The sequence below is a fragment of the Myotis yumanensis genome, unplaced genomic scaffold, assembly GCF_028538775.1.
Source record: "Myotis yumanensis isolate MYYU_CA2020_CCGP unplaced genomic scaffold, mMyoYum1.0.hap1 SCAF_13, whole genome shotgun sequence".
NCBI classification, from domain to species: Eukaryota; Metazoa; Chordata; class Mammalia; order Chiroptera; family Vespertilionidae; genus Myotis; species Myotis yumanensis.
The window spans coordinates 5,816,273-5,844,255 of NW_027223764.1; the positions used below are offsets into that span (position 1 = coordinate 5,816,273).

Consider the following 27,983-nt stretch of genomic DNA (forward strand, 5'->3'; position numbering starts at 1 on the left):
CTGCGGGACAATCAATCTGGGCTTGCCTCCCGCCCCCCCCCCCCCCCCCCCCCCCGCCACCCTCTGCCCAGTTCCCTTAGCACCTGCAAGATGGGGGGCGGCCCCGCCCCCCGCCCCCCCCCTTGACCTGGCACCGCCCACTCACCTGCTCCACCATCCTGCCGTGGTCCTGCTCTCATTGGGGTCCATCGGGGCCGGGGCCGGCATTGCCTCCACTGCTGCCCACTGCCAGCACATCACCAACGCCCATGTTCCACACCGCCCCATGGTGGTCAGCGCACGTCATAGCGAGCGGTGGAACTCACAGACGAACAACTGCCCCAGGGGACACTTTGCATATTAGCTTTTATTATATAGGAGGGTATTTTTTAAAGATGACCCCAATTCTCTGAGAACATATTCCCAACCCGCTACGACCTGGACTCCAAGGAACACTTTGGCCAGCCTCCGCAATACTGGGAGCTGGTTCCCTGTGTAGCTTGGTGGGACCTGCAGATGGTCTAAGGCCAGGCAGTCTTAAGAGGTGTGGGACACACATCCCATTACCTGAGTTCACAGCCCCGAGTCTGCCCAGGATGCAGTGTAATCCGAGGCTGAAAACTGACCAAGACTCATTTTCTCATGAGCTGGGCCGGCAGAGATGGTACGAACCCCAGCGCAGGTTTGTAAATGCGCCTGTTTATTTTTACTGCAGCCAGCGAGAGACCATCTTGATGATGCCACTCTCTTTAAAGCTTTACAAACCGCCGAAACTGGTTTGGCTCAGTGGATAGAGCGTCGGCCTGCGGACTCAAGGGTCCCAGGTTCGATTCCGGTCAAGGGTATGTACCTGGGTTGCGGGCACATCCCCAGTAGGAGATGTGCAGGAGGCAGCTGATCGATGTTTCTAACTCTCTATCCCTCTCCCTTCCTCTCTGTAAAAAATCAATAAAATATATTTAAAAAGAAAGCTTTACAAACCACAAAAAAACACTGAGTCACATTATTACTTTATTTTCCTTTTTTAAAATGCAACATTAAAGTCATCCAACATACAGAAATTCCTATGGCTCTTTACACATTTTGTTCTCTCAAAAGTTAGGCATTTTAGCTTTGAGATGAAGAAAATCATCCCATTTAAAATGGCAACATTTCTGAAAAACAGGTTTCCTATTTGTGATGGGAAACTGACTTCCCATCGACTCCCCCCAAAACTCCTCCAGTCCAGAGCTACAGGAAGACAGTTTACAACCCTGCTAACATGTGGTGCCCATGCAGAGAGGGCCCCGAAGCGACAAGCCCTGTTAACCTTATAAACAAGCAACTTCTTTATTGTACAGCGTAAGAATACTGGAGAAAAGCATCATTTCCCTTTTAACCCTTTCACTGTTTTGCCTCCACCCAGGTTACTGAATACCAAGCGGCTATGAATAGTAAAAACCTATTGATTTAAAGTCCCTGAAATGCATGCAACTTAGAACTTCCTAACGCACACAGTCAGTTCCCAGGCTCCAAGCCTGCTTTTTATTGAGATGGTGGTGCTGGGTCTCCAGCTGTGTCTGTCGTGCTGCCGGGGTTTGGAGTGGCCGCTGCTTTGGCATCTGGCTGCTGGGCTTCGGCTTTGGGATCTTCCCCATTTCCGGCACTTTTCTTACCCTTGTCTGCTGCCATGGCCCCCATGATTTCCTGCAGTGGCGGGTCGCTTTCAAGGGAGCTGGGCTGGAATTCGTAAACCTGGACTTGACCTGGGACATCGATTGCTTTCTGTTCAAGTTTTTCCAGGATGGTCTGAACCTTCCTGACTCCATCTCTCCTGGCCTGACGGACATCAGCTCGTCCTTCAGGGTCTACCGAATCCAGAGCCAGTAGCTCTTTGGTCAAATACTCTTCGATCATCAGGTACTTTTTGTCCGTCTTCTTACCTTCGAAGCTGTCCACAGCCTGCTCCAGCCCTTGCACTTTCTCCAGGATGGCTTCCACTTTCAGCACACCTGGATGTTTGCGGGGTGCCTCAGCTGCTCCTGGCTTTTGGGGTGTGGCTTCTGCTGGGGCAGGGCTGGGGGCTGCCCTCTCTTCTGCAGCCACATTCTTGGGGGTTGGGGGGACAGCAGCAGGGGCAGGGCTGGGAGCGGGGCTGGGCACCGGAGCAGAAGGAACCTTTACTTCCACCTTCTCCGAAGGAGGTGGGGGCTTCTGAGCGGCAGGCTGGGAATCCACCTCCTTTCGGATCACTTGAATCGGGATGTGCCCAGCAGGGAGGTCTGAACCCGCTGGGCCAGGTCTGCTTTCTGGTTTGTTTTCAGGTTGTGGGACAAAGGAAGATTCTCGGTGGGTCATGGGCTGCTGAGAAGAGGCAAAGACACAAAGATATTTTTAATAACTGGCTGAGAGTCACAGGATGTTGTTCATAGCTAGCATAATACTGATTAGAAAGCAAGCTGGGGAATGGCTTTTTTAAAAAGTTTAACAGTACAGAGATTTTCAAAGTCAGTAACAGCTGTTACAAAATAAACATGCACTAATCACGTGTGTGAGCAAACCATGGGTCATGCTCCCATTCATCACCTTGGCCTATTTATTAGTCTGTAACCTCTCCCTGGATTTTTCTGTAGTTGGCATTCTTCGGGCAATAAAAAGAAAACCAATGTAATTTTCAAAAAGGAAAATACTAAAGGCTCATGCTGACCACTGAGCTAGTTGAGCTCAAAGCAGAGTCCTGGGCGACTCAGACTCAGGTGATGCAGCTGTGGAGGGTTAATTGCCACTTGTCCCCTTCCTTACGCTGTGGGGACAGTCCCTCCTCCGGGGTGATCTTCCCATCTCCTGTTTCAGAAAAGTTGTAATTTCTTTTAACCCATGACAGCCTAGTGGTTTCTGCCGAGAATGACATCTTTTTTGAGACCAGGCAAGATGCCCCAGATAGTTAACCCTGTAGGAACTTTGCTGGGTACGTCTGTGCCAGAACTGCCACTCAGCGGTGCACTTCTGCACTGACTTCGGTTGCACAGGCCTCGGAGAGCCTCTTTAACGTGACTGTAAGTTAGAGCCATCCTGTTTTTAATGAGCTGTGCTTAGAACCAAAACATTTGGCTCTTCCACTTTAGGTGAGTATCTAAAATCCCTTAAGAACCCCACACCCGATTCCACCCACTGGGAAATAAGAATTGGACTACATTATTTCTAAAGTATTTCCCATTTAAAATACTAAATTCCACTATAATGTTCAATTGGCTCAAATCCTTACAAGCCTTCAAAATGGGATCTTTGAACAAGCTATCTGGGTGGATGGGACGACTATTGGTCTGGGCCTGGGAGTCTTCGGTGGAGACAGGGCAGGGGTTCATCACAAACAAGGCTAATCAAGGGAAGTGAAACAGGATTAAATATTATTTACCATTTATGGGGAACATTTGGGAACTAGAGTTTTTCTAGCTCTGTAAATGGGCACCTCTTTCCTGGGATTAGAGCCCGAGGAAGGACCTGGGGGGGCACTTTGCTGTCTGAATGCCAGCAACTTCCTTTTCCACCAAATCTCTCCTGCCAACCCAGACACCCTCAACGTTGGGCCTTATCACTCATGAACCAGCCACATGTCTCCCTGGGTTTTAAAATAACGGCTGGGCCCAGCCAGCGTGGCTCAGTAGTTGAGCGTCAACCTATGAACCAGAAGGTCAGGGTTTGATTCCCGGTCAGGGCACATGCCCAGGTTGCAGGCTCGATCCCTAGTGGGGTGTGGGCGAGAGGCAGCTGATCAATGATTCTCTCTCATCCTTGATGTTTCTTTTTCTTTCTTTCTCTCTTTCTCTTTCTCTCTCTCTCTCTCTCTCTTCGTCTCCCTTCTTCTCTGAAGTCAATAAAAATGTATTTTAAAAAAAATAAAACAAGGGCTGGGTAAGAAGTGATTTTAGAAACATTTAAAGGGGATTGCTTTACGGCTATGCTCTTCAAAAGGTCAAGATCACAAAAGCAAAGAAAGATGGCCGAGGAACTGTTTTAGATTCCAGGAGACTAACGAGAAATGACTAAATGCAGTGCTCATGATCCTAGATGAGATCCCGGGACGGGGAATTGTGATAAAGGAGATTTGAAAATGGACTGTATGTTAGATAATAGTGTTGTAAGATTGTGACATTTCCTGAACCTGATCATTCTATTGTGGTTCTGAATGAGAAGGTCTTTCGCTTAGGAAAATATTTACTGAAGTAGTTAAGGGTAAAGGGGCATGATATCTAACAACTAAATTTCAAACAACCGCAATACATAGGGTAAGATATATATATAGAGAAGAAATGACAAAGCCAACAGCAAAACCTTAACAGTGAATAAGGGTGAAGGGTATACTGGACTTTCTGTATGATTCTTACAACTCCTCTGTAAGGCTGAAATTAATTTACAAACAAAAAAGGCTAAAAACAAACATAGTAAGAGGATGATGCCCTATTACAGGGCTCTGGACGTGTCACTATTTGTAGTAAGAAGATACTCTGCGTTTGTTTACAGAGGGACTTCCCTCTAAAAACTGTGGCAGAGAATTAATGCAGCTGCTCAAGTTGCAGCCAGAGGGGGCTTAGGGCTGCTGACTACTCTGCTGCTGAGCTACATGACCTCCTTCTCCGGAACCCATGCCCCCGTCTCCACTGAAGGAGCAGAAGGCCATGCCCAGGCCAGAGGTAGCCCATCCTCCCAGACGGTATGGTCCTCTACCAAAGAGCAGGAGAAAGGTGTAAGGGATGGTCTCTGCCATCTAGCTCGGAGCTAAGGGGAGGAGATAAAAGTGAACACTTGACATGCACAGAGCAATCCCGTGCTGCACTGTAAGGGACTCATGAGGCGCCGTGAGAAAGGTGAGTGGGCGTCACGGAGGCCAGACTGGCTTGTTCCTTGCAGGATAGGGAGAACATGGACTGTGAAGGCATTTCAAGGAGGGGCTCAGCACGGGCAAAGGCACGGATGTGGGAAGGAGAGAAGGAGCCGAGTGGAGAAGGGGGATCGGGGAGGAAGGAGCAAGCTGCCTGGAAGATGAGGCTGTGGCTGGGGTGTGGACGGGCCTGAAGGGCCCTGAAAGGCGGGCACTAAGACACCTGGGCGCTAGGTGTGTGAGTGATGATGCATTCCGCCCAGCTGTTTCCCATTGTGGTGGCTGGAGCCTGCCCCCAAGGCAGATGCACTGAAAAAAGAGCAAAAGCTGTGGAAAGCACTGAGGGTGTACAGCCAGCCTTGGTCCTGTATTACTTAGTGACCAGCCATTTTAGGATCTCACTTTCCCCTGTTACATGTGTGGGACCAGGGAGGCCTGATTGGGGGTTGGGGGGGGGTCAGAGAACTTGCACAGAGCTCCTCGCCCCTAAAGAGATGCTGCCGTAGCTAGTCTGGCAAGACCAACTCTCCTACCTGAGGCCTGTTGACCACGGTTTGCACACGCCTGGGCGACGGGGAGTGCACTGGTGTGCTGCCTCTGGCTGGAGAGCTCTCCCGGCTGGACGCACCCAGGACAGGCGACAGGAATGGGGATGGTGCCCGCCGGGGCTCCCCCTCATCCCCCTGGACCTTGTGGTACACGGGCTGGTGGGTCTGGTATTCGCCCTGCTGAGCTGGGTGATGAGTCTTCTGGGCCTGGTGGAAGGGCTGGGCTGCCGGCCGGGAGACGTTCTGCTCGTGGATCACAGGGATGGGGATGTAGCCCCGGGGGAGCTGGTGGCTGCCCAGGCTGCTCCTGCCGGAGGAGGGGGGCAGGCTGGCCGAGGAGGACGAGGACGAGCAGTCCGAGGTGGCTGGAGACTGGGATCGCTGCAAGACATAAAGGGTAGAGGTGTGGCCCCATTCAGGACCCTCTGCCTGGCACTCTGACCCGCCTCCATTATGTGCTCAGGGCAACAGGTCTCACAGGACCTCCCATGTGTAAGCCTTTGTTTTCAAACTGTAGTGTTTCGGCCGAGAGCCCTGCAGTCAAGAGGCCTGGGTTCTGATTCTTACCAGCTCGACCGCTTCTGTATGGGCCCACCACACAGAAAAGAGCACCCTCTCCCTCACTGGGCTGGCCTGAAGCTTAAGTAAAACAATCTGTGTATGTGCTGGGCACAAGTCCCACAAACAAGAAGCGCACAACACATTGTATTTGTTATTATATGTCGCTTCGCTTCCTTTTTCCTGTTAACCCTTTCCCTGCTAGTCCACAGAGAACTCAGCTGGGCACAGGGAGCTGCGTCCCCCGCGTGGCCCAAGACAGGCCAGGCCCTTTCCCTTCTATTCACATAGGAAACCAGGAGGGTGTTTCCCCGGCCGGCTTCTGAGGGTCCTGCTAGCACAAATTTGTTAAGATTTCTCTGATGTGTCACTTCTGGTTTTTACAGCAAAAACATTACACGTATAGGTGCTGCTTCTCCAAGAACGCCATGCGCCTCCCAGTATTCTGCATTAACCATGGCTTTTTACCCCCAAGCAGACAGTGGAGCCAGACCCCCGGAACAGAGCCGAGGGAGGCAACCCCAACGCTGGGTGCAGACACGGGGCGAGCATTTGTGCCTAAGACTGTGCCAATGTCTGCAGCCAGGAAAGCCAAGAGGACTTACCACTCAGGAACCCTCCTGGGTCCACTGGCCCTCAAATCTCGGCTAAGCACCGATTCAGAAGTAGCAGCTTTAGTCTTAAACCCTATCACAGAGCAGCCGCCTTCCTGACGCCCTATTCTGGATCTCCGTTCAAACCATGGGACACTGTGAGGGCAGCTATGCTGTCTCATTTTCATACCAATGTAGGTCCAAGGAGTTAATCCTTCTCTGTAAGCATTGAACGTAACTAACAAATAGCTCTGTGTTTCTGAACTAGAAAGGCCAGTGAAAGGAGCAGCAGATTAGGAACCAGACTGCCAGGCTCTCTTCCTAGCGATGACACATCTGGACCAAACTCCTTACCCTTCTGAGCCGCAGCCCCTTAACTACAAAAACGAGCCATGATCCCCGCCCACCTGAAACACACCTGTCCAATGCTGGCGGGCATGTGGGCTGTCGAGCTGGCTTTGCTGCGTGACCTCTGCTGCTACAGGCCAGGCCCAGATGCCCTGCATTTTATCAGGTGCCAGGCCCAGGGTGCTGGCAGAGGCTGATGCCAGCCTAAGGAACACAAGACTCCCAGGTCGCATTCACAGGCCCCAGAGCCAGGCCTCTCCTTACCTCGGGTCTGTGGGAGGCTGGGGGCTGGGCTGCCGCAGCTGCTCCCGCCTGTCCACACTGTTTGTCGGGCTGGGTGGCTTCCGGCGCTCCCTGCAGAGGTGACTGGGACCTCTGAGGAGCCGCAGTGGCGGCCTCGGTTCGGAATCGCTGGGCCCCGGGCTGGGGAACGGCAAAGAAATGGTGCGGCGGCCGGCTGTCGAGGCCTTCGTGGAGGACAGGAATGGCGATGTAGCCTGGTCGGAGCTGGGGGTACACAATCTGGCCTTCCCTAGCGGGCAGCAGCCGGGGGCCCTCCCGGGAAGGGCCATTTGCAGAGGACGGAGTGTCCTAAAATAAAAGGAGAAACACAGACGGGTTAGAAACTAGGATGGAAACACTTCTGAAGAGGAAAGAACATGGTGCTGAGCGCCCTCACCTTCCAGAGTGATCCCGGCTCCCCAGCACCAGCCAGCTCGGCCGGGCACAGGAGCACAGCTGCCCCCCACTTCTGCCAGAGCCCAACTCGCTAAATCAGAGCCAGCTTCTCTGCTTCTCAAAGGTCCTCCCGGCCCAAACCAGTTTGGCGCAGTGGATAGAGTGTCAGCCCTCAGACTGAAGGGTCCTGGGTTCGATTCTGGTCAAGGGCATGTACCTTGATTGCAGGCTTGATCCCCAGCCCTGGTTGGACGTGTGCAGGAGGCAAACAATCGATGTGTCTCTCTCACATGATGTTTCTTTCTGTTTCTCCCCCTCCCATCCACTCTCTAAAAAGGAAAAACATCCTCGGGGGAGGACTAACAACAACAACAAAAAGGCCCCCCGGTTTCCTAACAATGCAGAGTTGTACTGGCCTCAAACACAGGCCACAGCTTGGAGATCTTTGCAGAGAAGGGGCAGCAGGGGGAAGCTGCCTTTCTGGAATATTTTCAGAACAAGCTCCGAGAGAGAGAGAGAGAGAGAGAGAGAGAGAGAGAGAGAGAGAGAGAGAGAGAGGGAGAGAAGGAGAGAGGGAGAGGGAGAGAGAGAGAGAGAAGGCACGCACACAAGGAACGCAGAAGCCGCACAGGATGAGAACAAAACCCAGGGATTACATGTGCTGGATTTCTGATGCCAACAAAGCCTGCTTGGTGAGGAGCGGCTGGGATCCCCCCATGTCCTCTCAGGAAGTTCTCCCTTTAGTGGCCTGGCTATTTTGGGAGCCTGGAGAAGGCCAAGTTCCAGATGTACCACAGAGAGATCTTGTTTCAGATGACAAGGCTGGCCAGTCGCTCACCGGGCAATGTCACTTCTCACCAGGCAGAGGCTGGGCAACCGAAGCCGGGGAGCCCCCAGGCTCTGGGTCCTGCCTGTCTCCTGAGCTTTACATAGGTTGGGGCTGTGGATTCGTGCCACTTACTGGTGTGCACATCCGAGGGGATCAACTATTAAGGAGGAGATCGATCCCCACTTCAGAAGGCATCTCTGAACCGGGAACAAACGCCCAAGGCTGAGATTCTAGGAGCTTGCTGGGTGTGTAACTCGGCTGCCAGTGAGAGAAGCTAAGGGCCGATCTGCATTTGAGCGACGGACACTGTAATTCTGCCATGTTTCTATATTTGTGTGCACCAGTGGCTGACCCGGAATTTAGCCCTTTCAAGCCCATCGATGCTTCCCTCCTGCTGAGCCCCCGCCCAGGGCCTCCGGCACCCAGGAGAGGCAAGGGTGTCGCAGTGTCCTTGGGGACACCAACTGAAGGCACTCTCAGATTAGAATGCCCACGTGCTCAGGGCAGCCGCATTATTTTAGCCTGCTCAGTTCTGAGGTCACCCAAGAGCAGGGAGTGCGTCCAGGTTTCACATTCAAAATCGAATTCCTGCCGTGAGATGGGCACCAAAGGGAGGCAGCAAGAAACACCAGGAAGCCCGGTGCTACATGGTGTTGGCTCCTAGCATGCCGCCAGGCTCAAGCCGGGGTCTGGACAAGTCGTGGGAGGTCTGTGCTGGCTGCCCAGGGGCACTGCCTCCTCCAGGAAACCACAAAAGCCTCACGCATCCGCACACTCCACGGAGCTGAGCAGTCAGCAAGCCCTCATCCACTGACTATCTCCTGGTGAACGTCCTGCTACTGAGGTGCTCGGTACGATGAGTGGCCAGACCAGCAAGTGCGATCCCTGCCCGCTGGGGCTTACCCAGGACAGGTCAGCCCTGGCCGGTGTGGCTCCGTTGGCTGGATGTCGTCCCATGAGCCAGGAGGTTGCTGGTTGGATTCCTGGTGGGGGGCGTGCAGGAGGCAGCCAATTCATGTTGTGCTCTCACATCGATGTTTCTCTCCTTCTTTCTCCCTCTCCCTTCCTCTCTCTCTAGAAATCAACAAACTACTCTTAAAAATAAAAGGTTTAAGGCTGAATTAAACAAATGGGAAGCCCCACTACCTGGACAGCACGGGAGGCCCCGCAGATGGGGAGACGTGTGGGCAAACACGTGGGCTTTTCCAGTTCGGATGGGGCTCCTAGAGGGTGACGTTCATTCTGACCTCCATTAGTGACAGTTCTGGGACAATTCTCTTAACTCCGTGAGCCTTCCTCCCTTTATCCAGAAAATGGAGCTAGCAATGCCCACGTCACAGGACTGCTGTGAGGTTTTATGAGAGCTCCAGAGGGATGGGATGACCAGGAGCCAGAACCCATGTGAGTTTCCGCCCTAAGTAGGCATGCGATTATGCTACTCACACCCCAAAGTGTCAAAGGAATCGAACTGAAGGACAAAGTTACCAGACGGTGACTGGAGTCAGAATGGTGGCTGCCCCGGAGGAAACGGTAGGGGCTGGGGAGTCGTGAAAGGACCTTTGGGGGAACGGAGATGTACTCTGTCTTGTTCTGGGTAGTGACACATGGGTGCACGCCTATGTACAAATCTACCAAACCAATAACTTCTCTGGAACCACCCCCCCACCTCCCCCCCGCATTGCCCGTTCCCTGCCACAGTCCGCCTACACCATCTGGTTTTCACAGGTGGGGCTGCCAACCCTCCCCCATCCCCACGGCCAGCAGTCAGCTGTGCCTCCAACCCAGACCCTTCCAGGGCCTGGGGACCGTAGGCCTGGCTGAGGCGGGGCTCCTCCTGGGGAAGCCCCTGGATCCAGGAGGCCCTGGGGCCGCCTGCCAAGAGCTGTGCATTTTATGCATCTCACTGAATAATTCTGCACCTCAAGGATAGAGAAAAGGCAAGGAAGAGGAAGGGGGGTGGGGGGTAATGTTGCCTGCCCGAGGGCTGGACAGCAGGCTGATCCCCAGAGCCGATATTCTGCCCGGGTGCCACATCGGGGTCAGTGGAGGAAAGCCTGTGGTCACTGTAGGCAGGTGTGGGTGTCAGAGCAGCACTGAGAAGGGGGTGGCCCTGGAAGGTAAGTGCTGAGCTGAAAGGCTGGAGAGGCCCCATGTCCTCTGTGTGTGAGTTGCTGACAAGTGACCTCACCAAGACAGGAGGAATCGAAAGGAGAAACCAGGACATGTCAGGAAATAAGAGAAGTCAGGGCAGAGCTGGGGACAAGGGCATGACCCGGGAGGAAGAGGGAGGGAAGGGGCCAAGACGCGAGTTCTGAACCTGGATTGGTTGAACAACGGTGCTGCCGCTGGCACAGGTGGAAGGCAGGGATGGTTACGGGCGGCCGGGAGTATGCCGCTCCTGCAGTGCTGAGGCCTGCACTCCTGGCTCCGTGTGAATGAAATGTCCCCTCTTTCCATTTAATAAAAAACCACGATGACAGACGGAGCCTTGACTTGGGGTGGTGAGCACACGATACAATATACAGGTAATGTATCATAGAACTGTACCCCTGAAATCTATATAATTTTATTAACCAAATAGAGGCCTGATGCATGAAATTCGTGCAAGGGTAGGCCCTCACAGCTGCCCCAGCTGCTGCCTTGGCCCTCGCAGCCCCAGCTTCGTCCAGAAGGTTGTCTGGACGGTCATTCTGCTGTTTGGTCTAATTAACATATTAGCTCTTTATTATATAGGATGTCACCCCTATACATTCAGTAAAAAAAATAAACAAGCAAACCAAGCATCTCTTCATGAGCCTCAAGTCTAAAAGGCAGTGCCTTCCCTCCCACTATGGTGGGGTTTTGTTTAGCAAATCACTGCTTTAGGTAAATTAATAAATCACATCAGTTTTACAGAGCAGACAAGGACGGAGAATTAAACCAAGAATGAAACTCCCGCCTGTAACAAGGTCTGTCCAGGAATGCGGACCCACCTGCTAGTGTGTCTCTCACTAGGGCCTGATCAGCAGCAGTGGTTACCAACTAAAAACACTGTCCGAAAGGTCATTAAATTGCCCTTTCTAGCTTCTGTGGTGTTTTCATCACAACACAGTAAAAAATAGGTAATATTTTTTAAATTAAAAAAAGTTTTAAGATATGTAACATTTATGATCCTCCTAGAATATGATTCAAGTTCTAGCCAAGTCCAGAAAAAGCCTATTGCTTAAGCCAGAAGCTTTCACAGACGACTATCTGCCCCCCTCTGCCCTCAATGGGGACCCCAGCTCCTTGGGGGTCTTCTGTGTGATCATGTGATAGGGACTGAGCATGATCACATGATAGGGGCCAGGCATGACTACAGTGACCAAGCAGACGAGGGCCAATCCTTGCTTCATCATGACCTGCCTGTAGCTTAAGGAGTGATGATGGCACCATCGGAATTATTTTCTTTCTTTTTTTGTTAATCCTTACCTGAGGATATGTTTAGAGAGAGGAAGGGAGGGAGGGAGTGAGGAAGGGAGAGAAGGAGGGAGGGGGAGGTAGAGAGGGAAACATCGATGTGAGAGAGAAACATGGACAGGCTGCCTCCCGTACGTGCCCCCGACCGCCCCCGACGGGGATGGAACCTGCACCTTTCAGTGTACAGCATGACACTCCAACCAGCGAGCAGTCCGACCAGGGCAGCAATTGTTTTCCAGGGAAGCTCAGCTCATTATCCTTATCTTTGGCCAAAGACAAGGAATACATACAAACCCAATTAGGAGGAGGGGGTCAATGGGGGGGGAAAGGGGACTTACGTAATACTTTTAACAACAAAGAATTATTTAAAAAAAACAACAACAATTAGGAAATAGCCGGCACCCTGACTTCGCTGCTTCTCTCACTGCATTAATTTATAAATTCATAAAATTTAACTCTCCTTCCTCGTTTGCACACACAGTAAAACCCTCCGAGGTGTCTCAGAGAGCACCAAACAACTCCACGAGGCAGCCAGGACAAAGCAGGAAGAACTACCCCAGATGAGCCACAATTTGCCCTACTGAATACAAGGTAACATTATTAGAGAAGCCTGGGGTTGGGATCTGAGCTTGGGTGAGCCCTGGAATTTACGTAAGCCTTGTTTGCTCAACAGCACATCGAAACTTCATTACTTGTTTTTAATCCCAATGTGGGTGCTAGGGGACAGCTAGGGGACGTGGGAGGAGACTGCATTGGGTCCTAACCCAGGTTCTGTCCTAACAGGTGTGCGACGTAAGCAGCTCACATCCCCTCTCTGGTCCTCAGTTCCCTCAGCTATAGAAGGAAGGGGAGGCCCAAATGTTTTGTAAAACAGTGTTTCTCAGACTCGGGGGGGGGGGGGGGGGGGCCTTCAAAGCACCCAGGAAATGCAAACCAAACCAAACCGCTAAGCCCAGCCCCAACCAAGTCTGATTCAATAGGCGTGGGATGGCCACCAGAAGTGCACTGAGAAACACTGACCCAAATGAAGTTCCTCCAGCACTGCCAGGCTCCGTGGCCTCTGATTTCCCAGGTCCCTACTTGTGTAGTACGTACCTACATAAAGCTCGAAACAAGGAAACGGGAGATCTAAAAAGACCACTCCTCCTGCACCCAGTTAAGTCATAGCCGAAGGTGCCTCGTCAGTACAGCCCATCGGTCTCATAAATCGTATCAGAAACCGCCGGAACTCCTGGTGCCCCTCCAGTTTCACGTACCAGACGAAGGAGAAAGCTCCTGAGCCCGCAGGATGCCTGCCTTAGAAGCAGGGCAGGAACAGCCCCTGGGCACCTGCAAGGCACATGCTAATGACTACTGGGGGGTTAGACAGGCAGCGCCTTAGCTGCTTTGGGGACAACCGGGGAGCAGGGTGTGCCTCGACCCATCCACAACTGGTTCCCTGTAACAAAGGGTGACCTCTAAACCCTAAAAATCTGTCCCACTGCAAGCCCCCAACCTCAGCTCCACGGTACAGCACCCTGTGGGCTCAACACCTGCCCAGCACAGCTCCCATCGGTGTGGTCTGAATGGGGCGACAGCAACAGGGAACTCTGAGGACTGCCCGAGTCAGCCGACAGCGCTGGAGTCTGAAGGAGGACAGATGCTAATAACCGGGTTTTCAGGCGGGAGTGGCTCGGGTGTACCATGTGCACTGAAAGGCTGCCAGTTCGTTTCCCAGTCAGGCCACATACCTGGGTTGTAGATTAGGTTTCAGGCTGGGGCACGTATGGAAGGCAACTGATCAATGTTCCTCTCTCTCCCTCTGTCTTCCTCTCTCTCTAAAATCAATAAAAATATACATTAAAAAAAAGAAATGAATTTAGTATTGCTATCCTATATAATAAAAGGCTAATATGCAAATAGACCAAACGGCGGAATGACCGGTCACTATGATGCGCACTGTGCAGACGCTCAATGCAGGAGCTGCCCCCTGGTGGTCAGTGCGCTCTCACAGGGGGAGCTCTGCTCAGCCACAAGCAAGGCTCACGGCTGGCGGCAGCCTCTGCAGCACCACTAAGGACCCCTGGGGGGATATCCGACTGACAGCTTAGGCCCACTCCCTGACTGTGAGAGAGCGCAGGCCAGGTAGAGGGACTCCTTCCCAGTGCACGAATGTCATACACCGGGCCTCTAGTTTGATACAGAAACAGTTATTTGTATGCCCACAGCCAAACTCAAATTTCTTCAGTTCCCACTGGATTGTGATAAAGGGTCTCTCCCACACCTCCAGCCCTGTTTTGGGAATACAATAGGCAAAATCTGAATAAGTGGAGGCCACACCCACCAAAGTCTATTTATACCAAAGCCTAATTCCTCAGTGGTCTCATCAGGTTGGTAATGAGCCTGTTAGAGTTAGAAGCCCCTTATCTAAGTCTTAAGAATACTGATGAGCAAGGGGGCCATCTTCTCTGCTGAGAACTGTATCTAAAGTCCCATGACCTGGAAGCAAATACACCAGAAGTAACTATAGGGACTGGAGCCCTAAACACCACTCTCCCTCCAACAGGCCCCAGCCGGCTGCTCTGAAGGGGCCTACACTCTGGACAAACTCACCGCTGAGAACCCACAGCCAACTTGCAGTGACCGTGGCTCCTCACACACATGCTGAGACCAAGCCAAGCCAGGCTGGGGCAGGGGGACTTGCTTGGGAGCAGAAGATCCGTTGGTGTCCCCCCAAAATCCTGTGCTTCCCCCACCAGTGGAGTGATTTCCAGGCCAGGCACCAGCACCTCCAGCTGCGTTTTCCCTGCCAGAAGGACTGCTCAGGCTCAGAGTCAGCTCCCGGCCTCCCCAGTCCCCAGCCCCTAGAGTCCTCAAGGATTCCATGCAGATGTGGCCCAAGGTCACAGGAAGTTCCTGCAGAACCAGACTGAGTACTCTGGTCACCAGGCTCCCAGCTCCTGAACTCAGAGCTACAGGAAATCAAAAACTACTGACCTCCTCTTCAGGGGGGGAAGAGGGGGACAGAAAGAGTAGAAGCACTTTTTAAAATCACCTAAAGCCTGAATCACAGATGGAAAAGTACCTGAAATTCCCATACCAGGAAACAGACTGTCTGAAGTTAGATAAAAGCGACCTCCTGTTACATTTCCATGGGTTTCTCAAGCACTTCTCTCACACTGTGGTTGAACACTGGTCAATCAATTGGCTCTTCCACCTGCTAGAAGCCAACCACGAAAGTGTTTGCTGGTATCAGGTGCAGGGCTTCAGTTGACACGCATTTTGCATAAAACACAATTTCCCAAAAGAAAAAAATCTCCAGTTCATCAACCGTGGCTTAGAGAACCCCTCTGACGGTGGCAAGTCTTGGGGGGACTCTCCCCCCGACCCTGGACACTGGTTGAAGGAGCGTCAGTTCAAGTGATCCAAGGGGGATAAGAGGAGGCCTTTCTTCTGAGAAATAAGACTTCCCATCTACCTGCGAGCCGACAGACCCAGGTCCAACCAGAACTGTCTACTGCGTGCGGAAGTCAAATGCCTACCTGAGCCTTTCTGAGGACTGCACACACGTGGCAGGTCAGGCCCTGACTCATCACCTTCCGTACGCCATCCCCCAGGATCCTTCTGTATGCCCATTTTACAGAAGGGGAGACTGAGGCTCTAGGAGGATAAGTGATTTATCTGAGACCACTAGCACCTGATACCAAGACCAGGATGTGTTAACCCTTTCACTGTTACTGCCACACCCGTACGCTGTGGCTAATGTCTTCAAATCCATCTTCCTGGGGTTAAACGCAGCAAGAGAGAAAATGCTTCATTTTGCCTGGCTGAGCTGGGCCGAGGCACAGACCTGGAACATTCAGTTCCAGTGTGCTCTGGGCCAGGAAGCCAGCGCTGCTGCTGAGTCACTGCCTGGCTGAGGCAGGGCAGGGAGACAGCGAGAGTGAGGGTGCTGGGCTCACTTGAGCCACCACGTTTCTACCCGGGCAGGAGAGCTGGACACTCAGGATCCCCAGGACTAATCTGGAGGATTCAGAAAATGAAGTGGCCGCCTTCCCTCCTGCACATGCACGGGCTTTCATTCACTCAGTGTCTAAGAAGAATCTAAAATAACTGGAAAACTGCCAGTCCACACTAATGAACTGAGGAAGTTACTGGTTTGTTCTTCAGCAGGATGCTAAGGAATCTGCAGTGGGAAGTCTAGCTCAATCGCTCCGTACTGGGAGCTCTTGGGAGCCGTGCTGTTTACGGGCTCCCGATAGAGGCAGCGAGCAATCTGCAATCCCCGGCTTTTCTGAATTGACAGTGAATAAGCAGCTCACTCTGTGGTGTCTGATCTCACTGTCTGCCACAGGGGGTAAGAAACTCTCAGAGCGTCCGGGTTCTCTGTGCAGCGGTGGGTCTGGGCAGTGACTGCCAGCAACCAGCGTCTCCAGCAGGCCTGCTCCAAGGTGCTGTGTCACCGGTGGGGACACCCAGAAAACAGTCTCTACAGACCCAGAAGAATGAACCTAGGGTAGTGATGGCGAACCTATGACACGTGTGTCAGAGGTGACACGCGAACTCATTTTTTTGGTTGATTTTTCTTTGTTAAATGGCATTTAAATATATAAAATATCAAAAATTTGCCGAAACCGGTTTGGCTCAGTGGGTAGAGCGTCGGCCTGCGAACTGAAAGGTCCCAGGTTCGATTCCAGTCAAGGGCATGTACCTTGGTTGCGGGCACATCCCCAGTAGGAGATGTGCAGGAGGCAGCTGATCGATGTTTCTCTCTCATCGATGTTTCTAACTCTCTATCCCTCTCCCTTCCTCTCTGTAAAAAATCAATAAAATATATTTTAAAAAATAAATAAATAAATTATAAAAATTTAAGTCCTTGTTTTACTATGGTTGCAAATATCAAAACATTTCTATATGTGACACGGCACCAGAGTTAAGTTAGGGTTTTACAAAATGCTGACACACCGAGCTCAAAGGTTCGCCATCACTGACCTAGGGGATCAATACTAAAGCTTCTATGGAGAAAAGGCCATTCAGAAATGTGATGAAGGAGAACAGTAAAAAAAAAAAAAAAAAAAAGGAGGAGGGAAAGAAAGGCGATGAAAAGGAACCAGCTCTCGGGGACAGCCTGCCTCCTAGCCCAAGAGGTGCAGGAATCGCTTGGTGGAGAAAGGCAGTGAAGGGGCAGAAGTGCCCTCTATAATATGGCGTCTATGTGGCCCTTAACACCATGACTGCAGAGAGCAGGCATCAGCGAGTTCAGATGGGATGAATGAGTGAGTGAAGACGCGGCCCATCTCCTAAGCTCAGACCCAGGCCTGGGAAACGAGCCAGCATTTCTCATCCGCTGTACAGAGATGCCATCGGCTGCTGATTACTGGGGCTGTGCCTGGCGAGCTCTGAGTGTGAAGGACTTTCAAGAAGGCCCACTGGGGGCAAGTCTGTCACCCCTGCTGGCTGCCGGGTGGGGGCAAATCTCTGGCCACACCAGCCAGTTCCGTGTTGTCTCAGCTGATGGGCCTCAGGCCAGACACACCCCCTCTCCAAGTCTGTTTTCTCATAGAGAAGGTGCACCTGAATGTTTCTATTTTAGAGAGCTGCTTTGAGGATTTAAAGAGATAAGGTTTGTGAAATCACCCACCAGTGTCTGGCACATCCGTATAAATATGAACCCCAAAAATATTGGGTTCATGCCTTCCTAAAGAAACTCTCTGATTAAGCTTTTGCAAGCTGCCTGGCTTCCTGAATAGGTGCCAAGCCCCTCCCTGCAAGAAATCTTCATAGAAATATGCGAAGATTCTATAACCCCAGATACTGCACACAGTCGCGCAATGTTCCAAGGGAGGGGTGGGGGATAGCTCCCACGTCTGCCCCAGGAGGGGATCTGGAGTGAGTCTAGCTGGGAGTCCGAGAGCTGAGGCCGAGGAGAATCCTGGGGTGCAGACTTGATTCGGGAGCAATGGGGAGCCGGCAGGGGCTGGCGAATTCCAGGTAGGACAGGTTTCTTCCGGGTTCATCAGCACTAGTGGGTCCTCACCAGATTCCTACCAAGCAAGACCTTTGTCTTACACTTCATTTTTTCTCCATAAAGTGTCTTAAATATTTTTGTTGTTGTTGTTAATCCTCACCAATGGACATTTTTCCACTGACCTTTTTTTTAGAGAGTAGGAGGGGGAGAGACAGAGAGAGAAACATTGATGTGAGAGAGACATTAATTAGTTGCCTCCTTCACGCACCCTCATCAGGGCTGGGAATCGAGCCTGCAACTGAGTACGCACCCTTGACAGGAATCAAACCGGAGACCCCTCAGTCCATGGGCCCAGTCCATGGGCCGATGCTCTATCCACGGAGCCAAACCGGCTGGGGCAAGTATCTCAAATATTTAAGAGCCAGGTTAAACCAGCAAAAATGTAGAGAAAGAGTAAGTTTGGATTATGCACAGCTTTCTATTCTTGATGATAAATGTCAGATCCTTTTCAACCATCAATAGGAAATGATAAACATGTAGAGTGGCTTATGTAAGGCAACCGTGTGTCATTCCAGGAAGGACGACAGCGCTAATCAAGCCTCATGGGAGGTACGAAGCTTTCTGACTCACAACCAGCCCCAACAGCATGAAGCAGCTTAAGCCTTCCCAGCCCTGGCTAACGTCAGCCGCCGCCACGCCACCGTGGCTGTGTACAGACTCTACCCTCGTAAAGGGCAAATCTACTGGGCGAAACGGGGGACAAGTTATGCTCGGGCCTTGCCTAAGCCTAACACAGGCTGTTCTTTAGCAGGGAAATGAGGGCCTTGGCTGAGCTGGACTTGCAAGGCATCTGGCCAGCTCTCTATCCACACTGCTCATCAGTCGCAAAGGAATCTGCAACTCGCTGGAAATTCACAGGACAGAATGGCCACTCCCTCCCTCACTGCTCTGATCCTTCCAAACAGCAGAGCGCTTGCAATCCACCTGCAAAGAGCAAAATGACCTCATCTTCAAGAAAAACCAGGAGGCTCTGCCGAACCTAAAGCAGAATAAATGGAGTCTCCACTTCAATCGTAACTCAAAACGTTTCCAATTTCCTCTGAAAGGATGTCTCTACCTCTCCCGCAGGACCTGAGGATCATCTGTCAAATTATGACGGGCGGACGGGCGGGCGGTCGGGCTTCTGCTGGAGGGCGAGACAGGAAGGAAACACTGACTCGCGCTTTCTGGGGGTGCAGGAGGGTCTGGGAACCTCCCTGAGTCTGACCCTTCCCCACACCTGGCACCGTCACCCGCCAGGCACTGGGGAGTTTCACTAAGAAGGACAATGAGGGATTCCAGGGCCTACATGCAGGCCTACCATCCTCTAAGTCACAATCTGCCACCTCCTTCTCCTCAAAAGAGATCAATGCCACTCATTGACTCCAAATGCAAGTCTGGCAGATTCAAGAATCATCAGGAAAGCTTTTCTGAGTTTCAGATTTCTGGGCTCTACCCTGAGCAATTGGGATTCAACATGGGGTGGGGATAGTGGGTGACACAACTGGCAATCTGTGTTCTTAAAGGTTTCCCTGAGCGCTGGCCTGTGTTGGTCAGTGGTTAGAGCGTCAGCTCTCACACTGAAGAGTCTCAGGTTCAATTACCAGTCAAAGGGCAAGTACCTAGGTTGCAGGTTCGATCCACAGCACCGGTGGGGGCGCATGCAGCAGGCAACTGATTGATGTGTGTCTCTCTCCCCTCCTCCCTTCCACTCTAAATATCAATAGTAGGGGCTCGATCCCCAGTGTGGGACATGCAGAAGGTAGCCAATCAATGATTCTCTCTCATCACTGATGTTTGTATCTCTCTCTCCTTTCCTCTCTGAAATCAATAAAAATATATTTAAAAATCAATGGAAAAAATATCCTCAGGTGAGGATTAACAAAATAATAATAATCTTCTATATATATAAAAGGCTAAGTGACTGACTGTACATATGTCCGACTGTCTGGCCGGTACATATGACGTGCACTGGCAATTTAAAAATAAACGTTGACTCGCACATGCATGACACATGTAAAGCTCTCGCTGGCGCCAATCGCATGCACGGGTTTCAATCTGTCATTGCTGATGGTGAATTTGGTTGTTTTTGTTGACATTCTGAAGCTGAAAGAAAGCGGTGGCATCGACAGAATATGTCTGAAGACCAACCATTGGCACAAAGTACCTCTGACACTTCATCTCTGACACTTCTACTATAGAGAAAGGGCAAATAGCGATATTTAAAATATTTCTTCTAATTAATTTCCTCTCAATGTGCACGAGTCCGTGCACTGGGCCTCTAGTAAGAATACTAATAATAAAAGCTTCCCTGGAGACTGCCATGCTTGGAATTGTGCTGGAGAGCTAGGCAAGCCCTGCTCCTGGAGGGAGGGTCTCCCTCTGGTCCCAGGGGGTTTGTGACAGAGCAATGCAGTGACACACTCCAATGGAGTTGGCCATTGTTTACTCAGTGAGAACCCAGAGGAGGGGCTGCAAGGGAACTGCATCGCCTGACTCCAAAGCGAACGCCAACCTCTCTGCCAGGGAGGCGGCTGGACTGGTATGAACTTGCCGGAGATTAGTGGGAAGCCCATGTGGGCAGAAAATCGATATCCAGGAAGACTGCAGGTGGGAGGTTCACTGAGAGTGGAGCTGGATAAAGCCCAGCGCCTTTGCCTCCAGCTGTCCCCCCTCTGCACTGAAGGGCAACACTGCTTTCACTCCCCCCTCCCCCCAGGGAAAAATGGGGATAAAGTCACTCTCACCACCCCAGGGGAATGTGGGAGGATCAACTGTGAGAAGACAGAGTAGAAGACTAACTGAAAGCCATTCCTTTATCAACATGGTTCAACTGTAAACACTCAGAAACCGTCTTTCCCTAAGAGGGCGTTCTCTGTTATTCCTGCTCAGTGAATAGCTCTCGGTTGACTGATAGCATCTCCAAGGTAAGGATGCTTGGAGGGTCCCCTTAGCTCAGCTCAGCTCCTCCAAAACAGCCCTTTGTTTGGTGCCAGGGCCCTTTTCTCAGCATGCACTAAGAAACCAATTTCTGCCCTGGCGGGTCTGGTTCAGAGGACAGAGCGCTGGCCCGTGGACTCAAGGGTCCCAGGTTCCATCCCGGTCAAGGGCACATGCCCTGGGTTGCAGGCTCGATCCCCAGTAGGGGGTGTGCAGGAGGCAGCCAATCAATGATTCTCTCTCATCATTGATGTTTCTATCTCTCCCTCTCCCTTCCTCTCTGAAATCAATTAAAAAAAAAATAAGATAAATTGCTCAGTAATTAGAGCTCAGGCCCGTGGACTGAAGGGTCCCAGGTTCAATTCCAGTCAAGGGCACATCCTTTGGTTGCAGGCTCAATCCCCAGCCCTCGTCAGGGTATGTCAGGGAGATAACCAATCAATGTGTCTCTCTCACATCAATGTTACTCTCTGTCTCTCCTCCTCTCTTCCACTCTCTGAGAATCAATGGGGAGAAAAATATCCTTGGGTGAGGATTAACCAAAAAAAGAAACCGATTTCTCATATAAAGTAATACTGAAGGGCTTTCCATTGTATATGGTCTGGAGTAGGGTTAAGTCATATAAGTGAAACCGAACTAGTCATCCAGATATTCTGTGTATATCAAAGCACAGATTCGAAAGCAACGAAGTCCAAAGAGCTAATGAACTGGATGTTAGTTTTCGCCTTATGTGTTGGTTCCCTGCTGAGAACTCACAAGTAATTAATTTGGTAACGAGAACTCTTTTTTTGAGTTGATCACAACCAGCCATCACCATTCACGTAATCACAGCACAGAAATCAGCCACCTGATCCTTGGCAATCAGAAGGCCACAAAAATAATCAAGTATTCCAGCCCGCACACTTCAGGGCTTCCTACAAATTCAAGATGCTTCTACCTTCTTCCGGACAGATACACTGCCTCTACTCAAGGCTTTCTGGTGTGGTTCTCTCTCTGCTATTAGTATTAGCTGAGAGACCTTTGCAAACACACTTCAACTCTCTGAGTTTTTCTTTCAATATAATAAAGAGGCTGAGCGAAAAGATCTCTAAGGACCTTTCAACGTTAAAATTCGAACCTGAATTTTCAAGTCAGCTTTTCCAGCGTCAGACTTCTGACTTAGTAGCTCTTATTTTCTATGTGTTGAGAAGAAGAGTAATTCAACCTGCTTTTTTCCACCCTCACACGCTTTATGAAACCACAGCCTAAGCCATCCATCGGATGGATGGGTGCACAAAGATCTCAACTTGCTGGGTGAGTTTCATGTTGAAAACACAGTGCTGGCAACCTGGGTCTTATACCGCACTCCTAGTGGATATGTTCAAACTTGACCTTCACTCACAACAAAGGGTGCCAGCAAATTGACTGTCCCTGTCTCTATAGGAAGGAAGCCTGAAAATGATTGGGTTTTTAATCACACTAAAGATCTAGCCCTAGCAAATTTGGCTCAGTGGATAGAGCGTCGAGGCCTGGGGACTGAAGGGTCCTGGGTTCGATTCCGGTCAAGGGCACATGCCTGGGTTGCAGGCTTGATCCCCAACAGGGGGCGTGCAGAAGGCAGCCAATCAATGAATCTCTCTTATCATTGATGTTTCTATCTCTCTCTCCCTTTTCCTTCCTCTCTGAAATCAAGAAAAATATGTTAAAAAAAAGAAAAAGAAAAAGAAAAATCTACATCCACACAGACTGCAGTAACAGAGCTGGTTTGAAATGAGCATTAGTTTCACCCAATGATGGGCTAAACAGACAGACAGACACAGACAAATAAAAGTATAATTATGGCTCTTGTACTAATTACAGCCGCTTGTACTAATTTTCAGAAATAAATATACAATTAATTTCTTATAAATGTAAGTTGCTGTATGTACCATATCTCATCACTGGGCACTAGAGTTTTGTCAATATTTTAAAGAAAAAAGTTCATAAAATAAAGGTAAATAATATCAATCTTTCTTCTAAAATAATAGTTTTTAAAGCATTTTTAACTTTGGATTTTTACGTCTTCAAAATAACTTACCAGTCCTTTAGGGCTTTTATTTTCATTTTGTCCAGAACAGCATTTACAGTTACCCTTTAGGTATATTTACTTTTTTGTTTAATCCTCACCCGAGGGTATTTTTAATTGACTTTTTTAGGGAGAGTAAGGGAGGGAGAGAGAGAGAAACATCAGTTGCTTCCCCTGACCAGGAATTGAACCCAATGGAACCCATAATCTTTTGGTATACAGGACGGCACTCCAACCAACTGAGCCCCCCGGCCAGGTCTGAGTATATTTCCTTCTGGAAAAAAAAAAAAAAAGAGCTCAAATTTATAAATAATTGGACAATTTTTTTGTGCAATTAGTTATAATTTTTAAAATTAGACTCATTTCAATTTCTTTTATTTTTCAGACTGCCATGCTCCTAGGGTTAAGTACTTATCCTTGCCTATATGTAAGTGGAGCATACGTCCGCTGTGCTCACCGAAGTGCTCCTACTCGGTTATTTGCGTATTAAAAGCGAGTCCTAGGCGTCTTAATACCATAACAAGGAAGGGAATGGATGCCATTTCTTTGCCCGTGAGGCGGTGTCGTAAGGCGATGGCCAGCTACGAGGCAGGCTCACCTCCTCAGTTCAGGAGACGCCTGTTTTCAGCAGGTCACCCCGGAGCGGACCCCCACTGGAGGCCTCACACAATCCCATTTTAATTTCAAATCGAAAAAGCAAAGGAAGGAAGGAAAAGGGGGAATGTGTTTACATGCGCCTCCCGAGTCACTGTGTCGGGGCCAGGAGTCCGGCCGAGGTACCCCTGGACCGGGCCGAGGAGCCCGGGAGGGGGACGCCGCGCCCACCACCCCGGGCTGCGCACGGCCCCTGGCGCCTCCGAGGCGCGGCCGCCGAGCGAAACCACCACCTCCCCCCGGGCGGCCGGGCGGCGACCGGGCCTGGCCCGGGCCCGGGGTGCTGACCAGGCCGGCCGCCCCTCGCGGAGCCCGGGCCAGCTCCAGCCACCGGCCCGCAGACCCTCCAATCGAGCCGGTGGACGGGACCGGACGCCAGCGCGCGGGACGCACTTCCCGGCCGACCCCCGGGAACAAAGTCCCACCGGGGCCTCCCCCTCGCCCCACGCCGGCCAAGGGCGGCCCGGGAGCGGGCTCCTAGGGGCGCAGCGGGCCGCCCGGAGGTCCACGCGGCCGACCCCTGGGGCCGGGGCGCGGCGGGCACGGGCGCCTCGCGTCCCCGCAGCCCCGCAGCCCGGCCCAGCCCCCCGCTCGCCGTCCAGGTGGGGGCCTGGCTCACCTTGGGGCCCTCGGGGGCCACGCGCGGGTCGTTCCACGTGGTGGTGCGGCTGTTGTGATCCACGAAGAAGGGCCAGCCGGTCTGCGGGTCGATCTTGATCTCCCAGCCGGGCGGCAGGGGGTCGCGGTCGCCGTTGCCGGACGCCGTCTGCATCATAGGCGAGTGGGTGGCAGCGCTCATGCTGGGTCGGGTCGGGGTCGGCCCGGAGGGGAGGCCGCCGGGGTGCGGGGTGCCGGGTGCCGAGTCGCGGGGTGCGGGGCCTCCAGGCGCCGAGTCGCTCGCGGGCCGCGGCCGGAGCAGGAGCCGTGCGCGCCGCCGACGTGTCCGGGAAGCCGGCGCCGGGCACCTTTATGAATTAAAGGAGAGGGTGACGTGGCCCGCGACGGGTGGAAGTGTCTGGAAACGGCCTCCTCGCTGCCAAAGGGGACGGAGGAGATAAAGGGAGGCAGCAACTGGCCGGCTAGAAACTTCTGGTCCCATCCAGAGAAGTTGGCGGCGCGCGGCTGGAGCGGAGCTCCGCCCTGAGTCATCGGCTATAATCGTGCGCGCCGGGCGGGGCGGGGCGGGGCCTCGGGCCGGCCGCCCCTCCCCCCCACCCCCAGGCCGGGGTCCCCCCTGCGGCGAGGGGGCGTCGTCTGAATGCCCCCTGGCCAGTGTCGGTTTTCAGATTCGCTCCCTCTCCTTGGAGCCGCGGGGGGTACTCTCGGGGCTGGAGTCCGCTCTCGGGGTGCGAGCTGCGGCTCCTTCGTAAAAAAACAAAGTCATCCTTAGCCTTGAAAGTCCCTGGTTTTAAGCTGGAGTTTCGCGCACGGGCCCCCACCCCCACTCCCTTTGGCTCCCTACTGTACTGATGCTCCGGACACTGGAGTCTCTCAGTTACGTTTTAATCACTGTTTTTTCCTCTGGGCTCAGGAATGTGGATCTAAGAAAGCCAGGGAGAAAATGGATGTGCGAGTGGAAATTCACCTGCCTGCCTTTTGAAACCCAAAGAGAATGCAAGATTGCATCAGCAGCGCATAGTTTTATGCTCCTGTATCTCAATTACAGAAACTACAGTTGCAGCAAACAACTGTAAGAAAAAAAATCACATTCTTTGGAGGTTTGGTCCTTTTTATGGCGGAGGTTGGTTTTTTCTATCTTAAATCTTGACATAGATTTAGGAAGTAAGGACCTTATGAAATGTAAAAGAAAATGTGGTTGACTCAATAGTTGTTGCGCTTGTAACCTCAATCAAGCACCCAGCTCCTCTTGGAGAGAATGCGCCCCAGAGAATGTTTGGGAGGCTCCGTTTTAGATCCTCAGGCATGCAGACTCGTTCCCTTCCCCAAAAAACATTTTGAGAAGTTGCCTTGGACTGATCATTGGGCCCAATTTTCCAACTCAAATTCAGAGTCTACCCTGGGGCCCTCAGAGACAACACCTCCTCTCTCTCAGCCCACAAATTACTCCTCAGCCCGCAAATGATAAGAGGCCTGTGGCGAGATTCCCACTTACAGTAGGTCTACACATCTTCTCTGAAGTCCAAAAACCCAGTTTTGTTAAAACACAGAGGAGTTTAAGGGACTGACTCAGGTCACCAAACACGCAAGAGGCTGATGTATGAACCTAAATGGCAGCCTACTTGTTAGGTTTGATGAAGCAATTGAATTGATACCCTTCCCCCGGAACTGGCTTTTCAGCTCATTTCACTATGGACATGCCCTTTGCTGAAGACCACATTTCACTTGTGGTGACCACATTCCATTATCTCCTCTCCGGGTATGCATAAAGAAGTCTCTGCCCAGAAGAAAGCCCGCCAAAAGTCCTTTAAAAGCCGCTGACTCCCGTCACTGGGTGCTGGAGCCATCCAGGCTCAGCCACCTGATGTGCGGATGATCGGATGATCAAATAAATTCATAATCCCTCACCACTCTGGCCTGGTGCGTTCCTCCTTCGGCCACAGTACTAATTTACCATCAGAAGAATTACCATGGAAGGAGGTGGGCCCTCAAGTTCCCTGGTCAGTATCTATCTTGTTCTTCCTTATATTATATCTAAAGCCCTGAGCACAGGGCTGCGCCCAGAGTGCATATTCAAGAAATATTGATGTTTATCAAGGATTGAATCCAAAGTGAAATTTTATTTCTATCTTCTTCCTTTGCTTAATTTGCTTTCCATTGCAACTACAGTTTAAACAAAGAGAGCATTCTTTGCTGGGCTCCCCTCACCCCCCAGACATAAGCAGGGAGGAAGCAAGTTCCTCCGGGATAATGTAGCTGCTTCTGAGAGTTGTATTCCCCCAGGAGCTTCACAGGGGTTTGTCTGACATGTCGCCTTAGGCCTTGGAGAGCTGGCTGGGAGAAGCTCCGTTGAGCCATGCCGAATAAGGAGGAACATGTCTGTCCTTGATGGTTTTTTTTTCACTCTAGCTCTTAGAACACTTGTTCCCCAAGTGCTATAGACTGCATGTTGGCGTCCCTTCAAAATGCAGATGTTGACATTTATTCCCAATGTGATGCTATTTGGACAAGGGGTCTTGAGGAGGTGATGAGGTCATGAGGGCAGAGCACTCATGAGAATAATGCCCTCATAAAAAAAGACTGGCCTGGCCAGCCTGGCTCGGTTGAGCGTCGAACTATGAACGAACTATGATATGAACCGGGAGGTCACGGTTCGATCCCCAGTTGGGGCACATGCCCTAGTTGTGGGCTTGATTGATCCCTAGTGTGAGGCCTGTAGGAGACAGCCGACCAATGATTTTTTTCTCATCATTGATGTTTCTATCTCTCTCTCCCTCTCCCTTCCCTCTGAAATCAATAAAAATATATTTTTTAAAAATAATAATTAAAAATAAATAAATAAGGAAGGAAGGAGGGAAAGAAGGAAAGGAAGGAAGGAAGAAAGGAAGGAAGGAAGGAAGGAAGGAAGGAAGGAAGGAAGGAAGGAAGGAAAAGAAAGAAATAGAAAGAAAGGAAGAAAAGAAAGAAAGAAAGAGAGAAAGAAAGAAAGAATAGAAATAATGACTGGAGCCCAGCCGGCGTGGCTCAGTGGTTGAGTGACGACCTATGAACCAGGAAGTCATGGTTTGTTTCCCTATCAGGGCACTTGCCTGAGTTGTGGGTTTAATCCCCAGTATGGGGCATGCAGGTGGCAGCCGATTGATAATTCTCTCTCATCATTGATGTTTCTATCTTTCCCTATCTCTCTGAAATTAAAAAAAAAAATTTTTTTAAAAGAAAGACTGGAGAGCTCCCTCACCCCTTCCATCATGTGAGGACAGAGCGAGAAGACAGCCACCTCTGAATTGAGATGTGGGGATCCCAACAGACACTGAATCCTCTGGTGCCTTGGCCTTGGACTTCCCAGCTTCCCGAACTGTGAGAAATACATTTCTGTTGTCTCTAACCCACCCAGTGTGTGGCATTCTGTTACACCAACCCAATTGGACTAAGATACCAGGCCTTCTGGAGTTCATTGTCCCAGACCAAAAGCTTAAATATGACCCAGGATTTTCCTTTCTCTCTCACCATCCAACCATCACCAAGTCTGTAGATTCCACTTCCCCAATATTCGTTGGCACTGTGCTGTCTCCTCCTCCAGTGCCCCGGCCTTATCCCAGTCGCCCTCATCTCTCATCTGGACCTGGCAAGGGCTTCTAATCTTGTCCAGGTCCAATCCATTGCCAACATGGCAGCTGAGCGACGTTTTCAAGTACGAATGGACACCATCCTTTCTCTGGTAGAATGCTTTAATGGCTCCTATTGCCCTGTGTCTGTCCAAGTCCACACTCTTTGGCCTGGTGTGCGCCAGACCCCTCCTCCCCGCTCCCTGGGGCACACTGGTGCTGGCCCTGCAGAACTGTGTCATGCACGCACCGTGCTTTCTCTGGTCTACGCACACTGTTTCCTCCACCTTCTCCCCCACGACCCGCG

General features: G+C 51.3%; 1 protein-coding gene across 2 annotated transcripts; it reads right to left on the bottom strand.

Annotated features, from left to right (window-relative positions):
• Positions 1-972: 972 nt before the first annotated feature.
• On the bottom strand, positions 973-24,586 carry BAG3 (BAG cochaperone 3). Of its 2 annotated transcripts, none has more exons than XM_070432160.1 (4): positions 24,073-24,586; positions 7,149-7,475; positions 5,371-5,766; positions 973-2,319 (listed from the first exon to the last, which is right to left on the bottom strand). In XM_070432160.1, exons 1-4 carry the CDS (start codon positions 24,250-24,252, stop codon positions 1,504-1,506), a joined length of 1,719 nt encoding a protein of 572 aa, XP_070288261.1. In that variant the 5' UTR covers positions 24,253-24,586; the 3' UTR covers positions 973-1,503. The 2 variants fall into 2 exon arrangements, with proteins under 2 accessions (XP_070288261.1, XP_070288260.1); XM_070432159.1 differs by having other exon boundaries at positions 973-2,322; positions 24,073-24,585.
• Positions 24,587-27,983: the final 3,397 nt, after the last annotated feature.